Raw genomic sequence first — 13830 nt, 5'->3', positions numbered from 1 at the left:
TACACCTTGGTACATGTTCAAACATCCCCCCAAAGTGCCTCTCTGCAGTAAGTACTGCTTTTTGCTTATGAGACCAAAACTGCCAGAGTATCTAGAAGGTTTAAGGCTTTCTACCCCAAAATGCAGTCTTTCAATAAAGTCTATTGCAATGATTACAAATGGATGATTGTAAGTAGTCTAAAGTATTTGATTATAAATGTTAATATATATGGCTTGATTGTCTAATTGTTTACCTTAGTTTTAAACATTTATGCTGGTAATTTCAATAGAAAGGGTCCTCATTTGCACCAATCTGAGAAGACAGAAGGGCCTGCAAATACTTGACATGCTTTGAGAATAATATGAAAGGATCTTTAGAGATGTGTATTTTAAAATTACATCTTTGGTGTATGACAAAGACTTTTTTTTTCTCTATTGTAAGATTAGCTCTTGCCCTTTGTCTAAATATATGGTAGCAATAAGAACTGTTCAGGTTCCCACAGTAACAATACTGTTGGGGATAACAGAACCCAAGGCCAGGAACAAAAGGGTGTCATAAAATACCTGATAGTCACCTGCTTCCCAAAATATCCTGGGACAGGTTCTCTCTTGGTGTAAAATAGACCAGCTCCTGAGGATGTGGCCAGGTATCTCTGCAGAGTGGGTAGTCCCTATTGGAGAGGTCAGTACATGCATCAGCCAGGTGATGTATAGATCAGATCTTTGCACTGCAGGCTCTTAGGAGATGTTTCCAGTTAACTTTCAGAGCAGCTGCTCCTCAGGACAATGTGGTGTTATATTTAGAAGTGCAGACTGGTCACCTGATAATGTCCTGATTTAAGAACGATCAGGTCTGTGCTCACCATTCATCTCTTTGAAATGAAAAGGGGAAGAGCTGAAGAGTTGGCTTGGCTCTGACACCACCAAAAAAATTCTTGGTTTGGTATAAACCACTCTTAATGAGATTGCATTTTCCTCTACCATGTCTAACTTCAGTCTGAGAAGGAAGATAACACAAAGAATAGAACAGTTGAGAGTGCACTGCGGTCACAACTGATTTAGAAGCTTACACGCGATTTTTTTTTTTCTTCTATCTATGTTGATAAAATCGGAGAGCCTGTGGCTAGTACTGATTTAGATTTCCAGCCTGGATTTGTTCCTGTTTTTCTCCTTACTCCAGTTCTCCTTGTGCAGTGCTGCGTGGCGCTGGCAGCCTGAGAGAGAGGGAGCTCCAGTCACACGCATAGACTCAGACCGCGGAGAGGAGATTAACATCAAGGAGCCCACATTTGCAATAGCGGGTGGTGCTGGGGGGAGAGACGAGGGGAAAATAAAATAAAAGCAACAATCGGGTAAATGCTCGTCTCTTCTCGCCACCAGCACCTTGCACAGGTCTGAAATCGCTTGTTTTGCTTTGCTGTATTGCGCTTGCCTGGGCTGTGGAGAGGGGAGGGGGAGGGGAAGAAGGGGGAGGTTTAACTTTTACTTGACATTACCGGGTTATTGTCACTTCCCCCGTGTTAAACCTCGGTGGTTTCCCCTCGCCCCCACCCCCTCCCCGGGCTCGGCTCTCTCCAGTTAACTTTGTTCAAACGGCTGCAGCCAGGAGGGCTTGTCCGGGCCTGGGACACAGATAGCGTAAAGTAAATAACCACCACAATTAGGCTGGGGCCGGGAGTTGATCTTCGTGGCGAGAGATCTGCTTAGTTACCGTTTGCTGTTTCGGGGCGATTGAAGGCCGCCGTGCCAAGGACACACACACACACACACACACAGCCACTCTTACACACGCACGCTGGATACAAAAGTCTGGAGGATCTAGGGGAGAATTGCAGCCGCCGGATCGGTGCAGCAGCCGCGGCCAGAGCCATGCGTGTCACGGCCTCCTGAGGGGGGAAAAGGAAGGAAGGGAGGAAGGAGGAAAACAAAAAGAGAGAAAGAAAGAAGGAAAAAAGAAAAGAGGGAGAAAGGAAAGCCGAAGAAAGACGCGGGGTGGTGGAAAGTGTTTGCCTGCTTTTGTCTCGCAATACAGTGAACTGGAAGATGGAGATGGATGTTAAGGGAGTTTCTCCGTGCCCGGAGCCCATCCCCCCGGCGGCGGGGTCTGGCGGCTGCCCGCACCAGCGCCCGCACCACCGCGATGGGCAGCCCGCGGAGCCGGCCCCCGCCGCCGACAGCGGCCACCCGGAGCGGAGGCACGGCAGCGAGAAAGAGGACAAAAAGGTAGGTCCGCTCGGCCGCCGGCCGGCCGGCGCCGCGCCCGCCGGAGGGGCCGGCTGCCCGGGGCCGCGCTCGGCGGGGCGGGCGGGGCCGCTCCCGGGGCCGCTCCCGGTCCCGCTCCCGCCGGCCCCGGCCGCGGGCAGCCCCGCGCCGCCCTTTGTCAGCGCGGCGGCGGGAGGCGGGGGGCCGGCGGCGGAGGTTGTCTGAGGACACGGGGGTGGCGGGGCGGGGAGCACGGGACCGCCGCCGCCGGGCCCGGGGCGCCGGGCATTGTTCCGCCCGCCCGCCCGGCGGGAGCGGCCCAGGTGCCGCCGCCAAAGTTTAACCTCACTTCGAGGGGCCGCGGCCGGCGGGGCCGCCGCTCCTCTTCCCTGCCCGCGCCTCGCCTCGACTTCCACCCGGCGGCGAGGGGCGAGTCACTTGGGGAAGGAGCTCGGGTGCTGTGTCCCTCCAGCCCTGCTGTGTCATTGCGGACCGGGGGACGCTGCTCGCTGCCGAGTGAGAACCTGCGGGTGACGGAGTTGAGCGAGAAATGGGTCAGATCGCACCCTTTGGTGCGGATGTGTCTGCTGCTGGGAGAATCGGAAAGTAGGGAGGATGGGATGGGAAAAGGTTGCCATTAAGATAATGTCAGCGGAGTGCATTGATCAGTGCTTTTGTCTGTGGGCACTGTCTTCACTTCCATTCATTTTTCTCGGCATGGGTTTGCTAAACTGAAGCCGATGAATTCTGCCGTGTCTGTAGGTCTGTGACAGGCAGAGACCGGTAAATGTGTAAGTTTCATCGTAATTCGGTGATGGTTGCAAGGTGTGATCCATGTGTGCTAGACTGTAAAACACATCCGTTTATATTTTATTGAAATCCGAGTAATTCTCTGAATGCACAGATACCCCCAAACAGATTATAATCCTAGAGTAATGTAAAAAAGAAATGTTGGCATGTACTGGATTTGAGCCGTGTTTCTTCAACTAGTTTTACTATAGTTTGGTTTTGTTACAAATGTGTAAGAGAACAGTAACACAATGAAGGAATGTAAACGAGCAATGCAATAAATCAATGCAACAATGTCACACCACATATTTACATGGTTAGAGCTCCAATTATCATGAGAAAGACTAGGTATTTTTTAAAAATTGTGTTTTTAACTGTAGACCCCGAGTTTTCAGCATTTGCCTCCTACACTTTTACGTTTGTTACTGTTCAGTAAAATCTGTGCTACTGTTTTAATTAAAAGAGAGTATCGATGCTGGATCATTTAAACAGGGCCTGTACAGTTTAAGAGGGTGGATACAAGGGCTTTATTTTTAAAATGGTAACTGGTGGTTTACATCTTGTGATAGATGAACACAGAATTTCATCTCCTCTGAGTTTATGAATATTTAATTCTGTCGTGACTGTATGTTACTGTACATAGCTGAATGATTTGTGTGTGTGTGTTTGTTTCTAGGATCCCTTCCCTTGCATTGTGCTACTTACTAAACTTAAAATTATTTTATTTAAAAAAATTAAGGTGTAGAGCCAAGGTTGCCATTTACACATGACTTCGTTGTGCCACTGCCTCGAGCATTTTAAAACCCTGCCATCAGCAGAAATCCATGCTCAATAATTACTTTCTGATGTGCCACACAGTCTGTCTAATGTTTTACCAATCATGGACATGAGGAAGGCAAAGAAGGTGTGACTCAAGGTGAATGAGCACCAAAGAAGGCCCGATTCTCTGTGGTGTGGCTAATTAATGTATTTAGATGACTCAGGATTGCACTATTTTATTCTGTATCTTGCCAGCATTTTCTGGACATAGAAACAAAAGTACTACTTTTTTTTTTTTTTTTGGTCCTATCTATAGCCATGCTAAAGTACTGTGTTATATTCCTCTTTTTAAAATCCACTATTAGCTTTTCCAAGCTTGCCATTGCCAAGGTTGTTGCAATGACTAGCTTGTATTTTTGGGATGTGCTGTGATATTTCAAACCTCCCCTAAATGTATGTATCTTTTCTGGATGCTGTCCCAGGACAACCAGTACTTCTTATTAGTGCAGAACTATTTCAGATATCTGGTAAAGTACTGGCACTAGAAATATGGTGAGAAGGGAAAAACCCATTAAAGTGATAGTAAAATCCAACACTATTGTGGAAAAAACCCAGGTCAACTACAAAACTAAATTCAAGCATTTCTGGAAACATCACCTAAGAACTTTCTAAATTGATTGAAATAACTGTGCCATTGTTTATTTGGCCCTTATACAAACATCAGAGGCACCCTGATGCATCTTAGAAGTGTAAGAGCTCTATGTGGAAATTGTAAAGGACATTAGAACCTGGATTCCTGACATGTGTATAATTATGACTAACTAAATATTAAGATCTTACAATGTCGCATGATTTCACTGTCAGATTTGTTTTTTGGGATCATGCTTCAATTATAAAAAAATCTTGTATTTAATCATTGAGCTCCATTTCCAGTGGAGATAAAAAGAGTTTTACTTCCATCTAAATGGAGCTGGGTCAAATTTATGTTCTAATAAAGGTATTTTTTGTCACTGCCTCCAAAAGGAACATTGCTGAATTAACCAAAGCAAGTATTTTCCTAAGCCTATGGAATTTCAGTAGAAGATGCTACCATAGCCTCACCTATATGGATATTGAAGGGTTTTTTCCTGCTGTATATTAGCTTTTTTATTATTTGTTGTTGAACTTCAATAAAATTTTGAAACATGTGTAGCTTGAAATATATCCCACTGTCTTCAGCTGGGATGCTGACATGATGAAATGTGTGCTTAAGTGCTTTGTTGGAGGAAGACCTAGGTTACTTCTCATATATCTTTCTGTTGAAACTATCTCTGACTGATGTATGAGAATAGAAATTATGAAGATTGACTTTATAATTTATTAAATATACAGTGCTTCGTGCTTTAAAGCATAGTTGCCATTTGGGTGGGAGAAAATGAAGCACAAATAGTAGAGTACTTCTCTACTGACTCTATATAGGCTGACTCTATATGGATGCTATGTTTTTCTCTTAAAGCAAAACACATCAGAAAATATTTTTCAACACTCCTACAATGTTTTCTGTTATTTTAGTTAAAAGCATATAGGTCTAACCCTATATACAGAAGCATGTTGACATTCTCCAGTATGGCAAAGTGAGTGACTGGGGGAGAGAACAACCTGCAATTCTGGCTGTTCATTCCTGGCTGGAGGTGCAGCTGATGCCTGTGACAGGTTGTGTGGGTGGATTGTTGCACCATCTTGCCACTCCATGACTCAGTGCCAAAGGATGCAGGCCCCTAAATTGTACCAAGGATTCTTTCCAGCTTATCTTGGAATGATTGCATCTTTCCAAGGATCAGCGTAAGGAGCACTGGAGCACTTTGGGAGTAGAAGGCAGCTTTGCAATTCTTTTGCAGACCGGTGACTATGGGTGAGGTTTATCACAGTTCACAGCTCAGGATGGGCAGAGTTTTCCCAGAGGTGGTACCCTGAACCCTGAGTTAGGACTTTCAAGGCCTCAGCTACAGCCAGTCTATTACAGTGTTTCCATTTTCCAAAGCCCCCAGGTTTTCCCAAAGTTGGTCTGAGGTATGGATTTGGTAATGTCATGTTTCATACTGAGGAGGACTTCTGTATCTCTGTGGTATGCACAAATCATTTAGCACAAATGATCTACAAGCACACCCAGAGCTTTCACTTTATACCTACATTCCAGATATAAAACCATCTGTGAAATAGCTCTAAAGTGAAGAACTTTCTGTGTATTTACATGGAAATGAGTACACTGAGGTTATAGCAAAAGCAAGCAAAAGCAAGCTGGGTACATTGTATTCTGGTTCACAACCAATTTGCCAGTGCTTGATGCAAGAGTTCTGAGATGTTTTGTGGCCTTATTTGTTATTTCCTAGGATGCTCACCTCTGATAGTGCTGTGTGAGAATGGCACCCAAGCGTGAGCTTCTAGAGGGGAAAAGCTGAGTGCTTTGGGGAAAGGCACTTGGTATTAACTTGGGAATTCTGTTCTGCTGTACATGTGATCTGATCATCAGTCTCTGAAAGCCTTCTGCTAGCGTATTTACAAGAATACTGCTATCAACAATACAATCAAGTGCTTGTTCACTCATCCTTCACAAGCAGTAGGTCAAGAATAGTGGAAGACACTGCAGGGGAATTATTTTTTAGTAGTTTCTCTTACGTATTTAGTTTAGTTTGATTTGGAAAGCCAAATGTTGCTATGCATTTACATTTGGAGAGAGAAGGCTCAAGAGATGCAGTTTTTGCTTAAAGCAGATGGTGGGGGTTCTTTCAGGGGGTAGATCATTCCAGTCTCAGATCAGATGTGCTTATCTTGTCTTAGGCAATTCCATTGTGAACAGAAGAGGACTTGTCAACCATTGTCTTGTTTCCTGGAGATTTGATTGAGTTTTCTTTTGCCAGATCCTGTGTTGAGCAATTAGAAATTAAGAACCAAAAGCTAAAACTGAAATCAGTAATGGATATGAGGAACCAGTATGGGATGTGTGGGATGAAGAAAGCAGAAATAGATGACCCTATTGGTTGCTGATGGTAGCAGCTTCTCCTGATAATAGTGTAAAATGCACCACCTTGTATTAGCTGGAGTTTCCAAGCACTGAAGGCTTTTTGTCAAGTGTATCATGGGCTATGGTTCTGCCAAATGTAATGCAGGCATGAATAGTCAAGGTCGGGCCATTATCTGCATAGGTGGACAAATTCTTCACCACACAGACATGGCAGAAAATTATACATGTGGCTGTTTCTGTTCTGAGAGTTTGATGTCAGGCAGAAATTCCAGTGTATGCTTAAAGTGAGGACAGAGCTGGAGAATAATGTGTCTTTGTCTAAATCATTGCTAAGAAGATTTGAGAAATCATTCCCCAGCCCAGCAACATCAACTCTATCTTTTTCAGGTCCACTCTTAAGAACCTGTTCTTCATTCTTAAGTTGTTCCTAACTGTGCTGTGGGCCATCGTGACATTGGTATTGAGCTGCATAGTTCAGTTTCTTCCTGATGAAGTGGCCTGAAAAATAGTCGGCACCCTTTTCTTCCAGAGTTCCCAGAGCCTGGTGGCAGCCTGGGTGGTGAGCCTGACCCAAAGCCACAGACCCAGGACATTCTGAGTCCCTCATCTTGAGGTGTTTGTCCTGTGCATTCCCAGATTCAAGCTCTGGGTGCAGGCTAACTCATGGGAATGTGGGGACACTCCTGGACATGTGTTCCTGGAATGGCTGCCCAAAGCCACAGCATCTGGCAGGTGCCTCTGGAAGGGAGGTTTTAGTCCTTTGTATTGCTGATGTGGGCAGCAAAGCTTTTAACTGTGCCATTAACCTGTTTCAATGAGCAAGACCCAAGAGCCATCTGCTTTGAGTAAAAAATTCAGATTAAAAAAAAATCAAAAAGAGGAAATTCACTATGAACTGAAAGCCTTGCTTTGCAGACATGTCTGCTTCTGCATTTTGATGCATTTCATGTACTCTGCCTCACTTTTCTCTTGCTTTCTGCTGAGAGAATGAATCCTTAGATGAACCTAAGACTGTGCCTCTATTACAAAATTAAGCAGATGCGAAGAATAGAAAAAAAGAAACTGTTAGTATCTGAAGGCAAGAATAACAAACTCATGTTTTATTAGACATCAGAGACTCCAAAAGGAGAAAAGACATTGGGAACCAGACCTCATTATTTTCATATCTCCAAAATTTATTTTTGTCTCATATTGTGGGAATTCCCTTTACTGCATGACCAGGAGGTCAAGGGAGGTGATTCTCCCCCTCTGCTCCACTCTTGTGGACCCCACCTGGAGCACTGCATCCAGCTCTGGGGCTCCAACATAAGGAGGACATGGAGCTGCTGGAGTGAGTCCAGAGGAGGCCATGAAGATGATCAGAGGGCTGGAGCACCTCTCTGATGGAGACAGGCTGAGAGAGCTGGGGTTGTTCAGCCTGGAGACGAGAAAGCTCTGGAGACTTTACAGCAGCCTTCCAGTGTGTAAAGGGGGCTTACAAGAAGACTGGAGAGGGACTTTTTACAAGGGCATGGAATGATAGGACAAGGAGAAAGGCTTTAAACTGGAAGAGATAATTCTTAATTAGATATTAGGAATAAATTGTTTACTGTGTGAGTGGTGAGGCACCTGGAACAGGTTGCCCAGAGAAGATGTGGATGCCCCATGCCTGGTTGGACGGGGTTTTAAGTAACCCAGTATAGTAGAAAGAGTCCCTACCCATGGCAAGTGGTTTGAAATGAAATGGGTTTTTTTAAGGTCCCTTCCAGCACAAACCATTTTAAGATTCTATGATTCGATGATACGGGAAAAAATCTTACCTTAAGTAGATGTCAAGAGTAGGACAACATTATTGTTACACTAAATCCAAAGCACAGCACTGTACCAGCTACTGAGAAGAAAATTAACTGTATCTCAGAATCTGGAATGAGGAGAATATGAGGTTTATGGTAAAGCATAAATTTGGAGAGTGAGGAGTTGACTTCTGTGCTTTGCCTGTGTCTGTGTTAGAACAACACGCTTGATAGTGCATGTGAACTATTCTTTAAAATTTTACCCAATACTGAGATTTCTGCAAGAAGAATATCCTATTTAAAATTGTTGTCCCCTCAGATAAATTGTATGAGAAATGTTTTGGCAGAGATTAACAGTTGTACAGCTGTTTAAATTTTTCATCCAACTGATCAATAAGTGGATGAAGCTTGTAAAGGTGATCACACCCTGACTGGTTCCTGGGGTAAACATAGAGATATTCATTGTAATAGGGAGATTTCGTGAAAAGTAAGTACTGCTTAGAGTTAATACAAAGTGAAATTAAGTGCATATGTAGTTGATTAGGTAGCAAATTCAGGGACATAAACAATGAACATCATGGGTGGGAGCTGAACAACGCTCTTGAGTCATTGGCAATACAACCACAAGTTTTGTATGCAGAAGACACAGAACTGACTCTCTGGCTAAAGGCAATTTTGTCTTGGCTGCAGAAGGGTTGTGAGGATTCCTACTTGGAGGAAGTTGCAGCACTGAAAAGGGCTTTGTTATCTCCTCTTGAGCAGTTGGGGCATTGCCTTGATTCGGATGTAGTGGTATGCGTTCATGCCTATGTGCCGAGACTGGAAAGCAGTCCTATTCAGAACTGCATATGACAGCTCAGAGCTTGGCCAGTGCATGGCATATCCTTCCCACTTAAGCAGAGCTTGTTCTCAAAAGCCCAGTATTCACAGGAATTCCTGGCCAAGGGTTGAGTGCCAGCTTGTAACAAATCTGAGGCTTCAGACAATGGATAATCAATGAAGCTAGAGATGAACAATACCCATGTTGTTGCATGCTATTCCCAGTGTTTTCCTAGATGCTCACAGTGTTTTTAGACCATCTCTATCTGTGGTAAAAACTTACTGTGTTGTGCTGAACCTTATGGCACAGTAAGTTTTACTAGACTGAGGTTTCAGTTTACTTAATTGCCTAAGCTAAGAAAGATGTATAGTTACTGATGTGTGAAGTGGTTCAGTTTTTGTTTGATTCCATATTTGGTTGTTCTCTGCCTGGCTGTAGCCATGCTGCTCATATAGCGACTGGGATTATTTCCCAGCACCCTGTGCTCGGTGGATTTTTGTACTGACTAGCTGCCAGTAGTAATTGTCTGGTAAGGGTATAAAAAGTTGCAGAGTCTCAGTAGAGTTATTGTTTTCTAACATCTTGTCTCTGAAAATACCCAACTAGTAAAGAAAATGGGACTACAGCTGTAAATGGGAAAAGTGACAACAGGACCACTGATAATAATTTCCATGAAAGTAGGGATCAGATCAGGTTTTAGTGTGATGTTTAAATGTGTAGAAGAAAAAAACCAGATCTGAAAGGCAATATAGATGTTATTATTCTACAGTAGTTTCTTTCCTTCCTCACTGTCATTCTTCCTGCATGGCTCTGAAATTCTCCTCTGCCTATAACAAAAATTTGTGTTTTATTTCAATTCTCCACATTGCATTCTGAGATATAGGGGCAATATTAACTGTTCCAGGAACTCTAGTAACCAGTGCATCTTAGCTGGGATAAAACAAGACACAATTTGGCTCATAGTATGGACAAGGACAGTCATGTATAAAATTCATGAGACAGCCATAATTTACTAGAAAAGGAGTGATTCTTCCATGCCTAATGTCTTCTGCCATGTGTTTAAATGCAGCTGTTATTTTCATTATACATTATATGAAGTGAAGACCAATCTTGTTACAGAAGCAGAATAGAAACAGTTTCCTAGACTGAAAAGCAAGTGTTGGTTGAATAAAAATTACATACTCAAGCCACAAAGCTTGGTTAATACACTTACTGTTCCTGGGCTTCGGAGTTCATTCCATTGAACACCTTGTCCTATGGTTACAGAGTTCATTCTCTCCAAAAAGCTATTCTACACAAGTTGTTCAAAGTGCTAATGTGATCAGCAAGTGTGGGGAAAATAAAGGTAATATTTCCCCCTTCCATTCTAGACCATCTGCAAAGGATTCTTATAATTGATTGGAGAATGAAAATAAAATGCTGTGGAGCTCATGCCTGTTCTGTCAGCACAGAGTCTGTGTTAATTGATTTCAACGAGTGCCTCAAGCACCACTGACACCTCTTTTTCTCTATTACCTAGTGATGGTTGTCTCACTGAGGTTATTATCTAGTCTGTACTGATTTTTAGGTGGCCATAGCAGAAACTACGGTTTTGGATCCAAACTAACATACTCAAGGTAAGTGTTTGTGGGAAGGGAGTTAAGGGCTAGTATCTACCAAAGATAATTTTTATGGCTGTTATATTTAGTAGGAATTTTGTGTTCAATATAGTATAGTATAAATAAATGGCTTTGTGCTTTTCTGAGGATTCAAGAAGAGTACATTATTGCCTTGGGGTAGTTACTGTGTGAATCAGACATGACACAGGAAGGGTGACTACAAGTCCTCACAGATGGGCAGGTAAGCATGATGTGTGGGGGTAGGTTGTAGGTAACTTCTGCTCTTCAGGGGAATTAAGAGTGAGAGGGAGTGACATGGAGGGGCAGACAGGAAGTAGCTGGAAAGCTAATTGAAAGCAGCAACTTTTGAGTAGGGCTAGAAGAGAGGAGTTTGTAAGGTTCACGTTTTGAGGCAAAGGAACTTTATGAAGTGTGCACTGGGTCCATGTGGAGTTAAGGAAGCACACAGCAGAATTCCGCAGTGTTCGCAAAACGCCCACTGAGGCTTCACAGACATTATACAGTGCCCCGGTTAGCCTTGTTAACTTTATTGAGTGTGCTTCGAGGACATGCAGACTTTCAAAGTATGTGAAAACCCTTTTAATAATTGATTGGCTTACTCTCTCCCACCTATTGTTTCATATCTAATAAAAGGCAACAAGTCCTTGCCAAAGAAAACAGATACAATAGTATTTAGGTTAGTTGGGTTTGAGATATGACAGGGAAAAAGGATATCCCCAAAGATCTTGAAACTTTAAAAATCCCCATTTTTTGTCCTGTCTTATTTCTCCCATGACTATCATAGGATGTGCTCTTAAACTAAATTTTCCCTGATCTAGTAAGTGGTTTTGGGAAGATCAGTCCATTTTTAGAGTGCTCCTATATGAACTAATTTATAACTGGAAGCATGTTTCAACTTTACTGTGTCAGGGACATGCTGAAATTCCCAAGTGATAAAATGACTTTTTCCTGAAGCAGAGCAGGCATCATCCACATTATCATCTACATCCCTGCACACATGGTGTGGCATAGGAAATGATGCACCATTATCAGATGGCTGTTAAGATGGATGCAGGGAAATGGCGAGGTTGCTGGCGTGGCCTCAAAGACAGACATCCACAGATGTTCTGTAGTCACTTCAGTGCATGTAGTTGAAGTATGCCTGTTGTGCGCTTGGGGAAATTTTTGCTTTAACAGAGAACACTTAAGTTTGGAGGAGGTCATGAATATGTTTCCAGAGGGAGAAGGAAGGAGCAGCAAGCTCAGAGGGAAGGAAAGCCATGCAGGTTTTCAAGAGACCAAGAGGAGCAAGGCAGCAACAAAGAGTCAGACTTCATCTACGTCCCGCAGTAGGGAGGTGGCTAATACAGTGTCACCCACTATTGTAATCTTACGCAAAGCATAGCCTTATTAGACCTTAAAATGGGATCCAAGGGTGCCACTTCTTGAACTTGTCAAGAGGACACACCCTGTGCAGAAGATAAATAATTGATGAATCAATTCAGAGAGAGGCCATGTGGAGGTTAGAGCATCAGAAGTGATCAAGGTCAATGTGGTTCAGGGAATCTTTACAAGAAGTGTTAAACCAGAGTCATGAGATAATCAGCCAGATCAACATCAAAACTGGGATCATCCTGTGCTGGGAAGCACTGCTCAGGGCAGGAAGAAGGCTCTGGGCTCTCTGGTCTGCTCTCTGCTGTGCATGCTCTGCCTGTTGGTAAGACTTGAACACTTTCTCGCTTTAGGCAGTGTTTCACAGTCATGCTTTTGCATGCTGCTGCACACAGAACAGTCACTGAGGTCTTCCTAACTGATCAGGTGATGCAGTCACAATTGTACTTAACTGCTGTTGTTTTAGACTTAGACTTAGCTCCTCACAGCAGGTTATCTGTTTGGTCACACTATCCTATTGACTGTGGCATTGTGCCCGATAGCCAGAACTATCCATACTGCCCATGTTTGTCTGCAGGTTCAAGCAAAGCCTATGGAAAGGTGTCATTCTGCAATGTCAGTCTGTATGTCGCAAGTGACTGCGCACGTTACCTATGATCATATCACAACACCCCTTAGTCATACATCCACATCTGATGGTAGTAACTGGAAGAGACTAGAGACAGTAAAATCAGAAAACCATAGATAACAAGTGCTTATGTATTATGTACTGTGTGTTGTTGCTGTTAAGAACTAGGAGCAGGAAGACACAGTGACACAACAGTTAACAGAGGCCTAAAGCATAACTCTCTTATTTGCTGATAGAGGTGACTTGTTTCTCACCTACACAAAGGAAAATTATAGATGAATCTGTCATAGGTAGAACTTTTGCCATTTTTAAGATGCAGGTCAGAGCAGTTGCACCTGTTGACACACAGTTCTGTGGTATCAATAGTCTCAGCATGCACTGTGGTCCTTGTTTTGTTATACATCTGTGGCAGAGACTGTCACAGCTACCCAGAACACTGTGAGCAGTACAGAAGTTCAGCAGCGGGGGTTAGGACCTCTGAAAGGTGGTGTGGACATCACTGCAGAGAATTTAAAAGGTGAGCTACCAAATGATAAGTACAGTAATGTTCTGTGCACGAAGCTACTCCGTGCACAAACAGAAGTGTATGTGTTGTGCAGAGTGAAGGCAGAAAATGTTGTGTTCTTCCAGCCAACACCTGTTGTGTTATAGTGGTGCATAAAATAATGAGGGAAAAGCATATGTACAGCAGTGAGGCAAAAATAATAAAATCCATATTTAAAAGCTAAACCAATGTAAAATGCATAAATACAATGATGGGATCTAGTGATAAATTTTAAATGCTGAGTTACAGAAAAGAAGAATAAGGCAGTTCATCCTTTTCCCTCAGTTAGCAATAATAAGGGAACGGGACCTGCTTGTATGGCAGGCCACTGCTTGATCTTGTATGT

The 13830-nt window shown here is 43.3% G+C and overlaps 1 protein-coding gene across 4 annotated transcripts in view; it reads left to right on the top strand.

Annotated features, from left to right (window-relative positions):
- The first annotated feature begins 1200 nt into the window (after positions 1-1200).
- The window catches only part of RBMS3 (RNA binding motif single stranded interacting protein 3), a 709829-nt gene continuing 697199 nt past the window's right edge, over positions 1201-13830 (top strand). The window contains exons 1-2 of one of the 4 annotated variants that reach the window (XM_039548876.1): positions 1201-1371; positions 2012-2202. In XM_039548876.1, the coding sequence (XP_039404810.1) occupies positions 2023-2202 (180 nt within the window). In that variant the 5' untranslated portion in view covers positions 1201-1371; positions 2012-2022. Of the gene's footprint in view, positions 1372-1465; positions 2203-2540; positions 2698-13830 lie in introns of those variants that run through there. The other 3 variants (XM_039548879.1, XM_039548877.1, XM_010398913.4) reach the window with 3 other exon arrangements.

This window comes from Corvus cornix, chromosome 2 (assembly GCF_000738735.6).
Source record: "Corvus cornix cornix isolate S_Up_H32 chromosome 2, ASM73873v5, whole genome shotgun sequence".
Classification (NCBI taxonomy): Eukaryota; Metazoa; Chordata; class Aves; order Passeriformes; family Corvidae; genus Corvus; species Corvus cornix.
The sequence above is the reverse complement of the archived record's forward strand: the minus strand, read 5'-3'. Positions and strand labels throughout refer to the sequence as shown.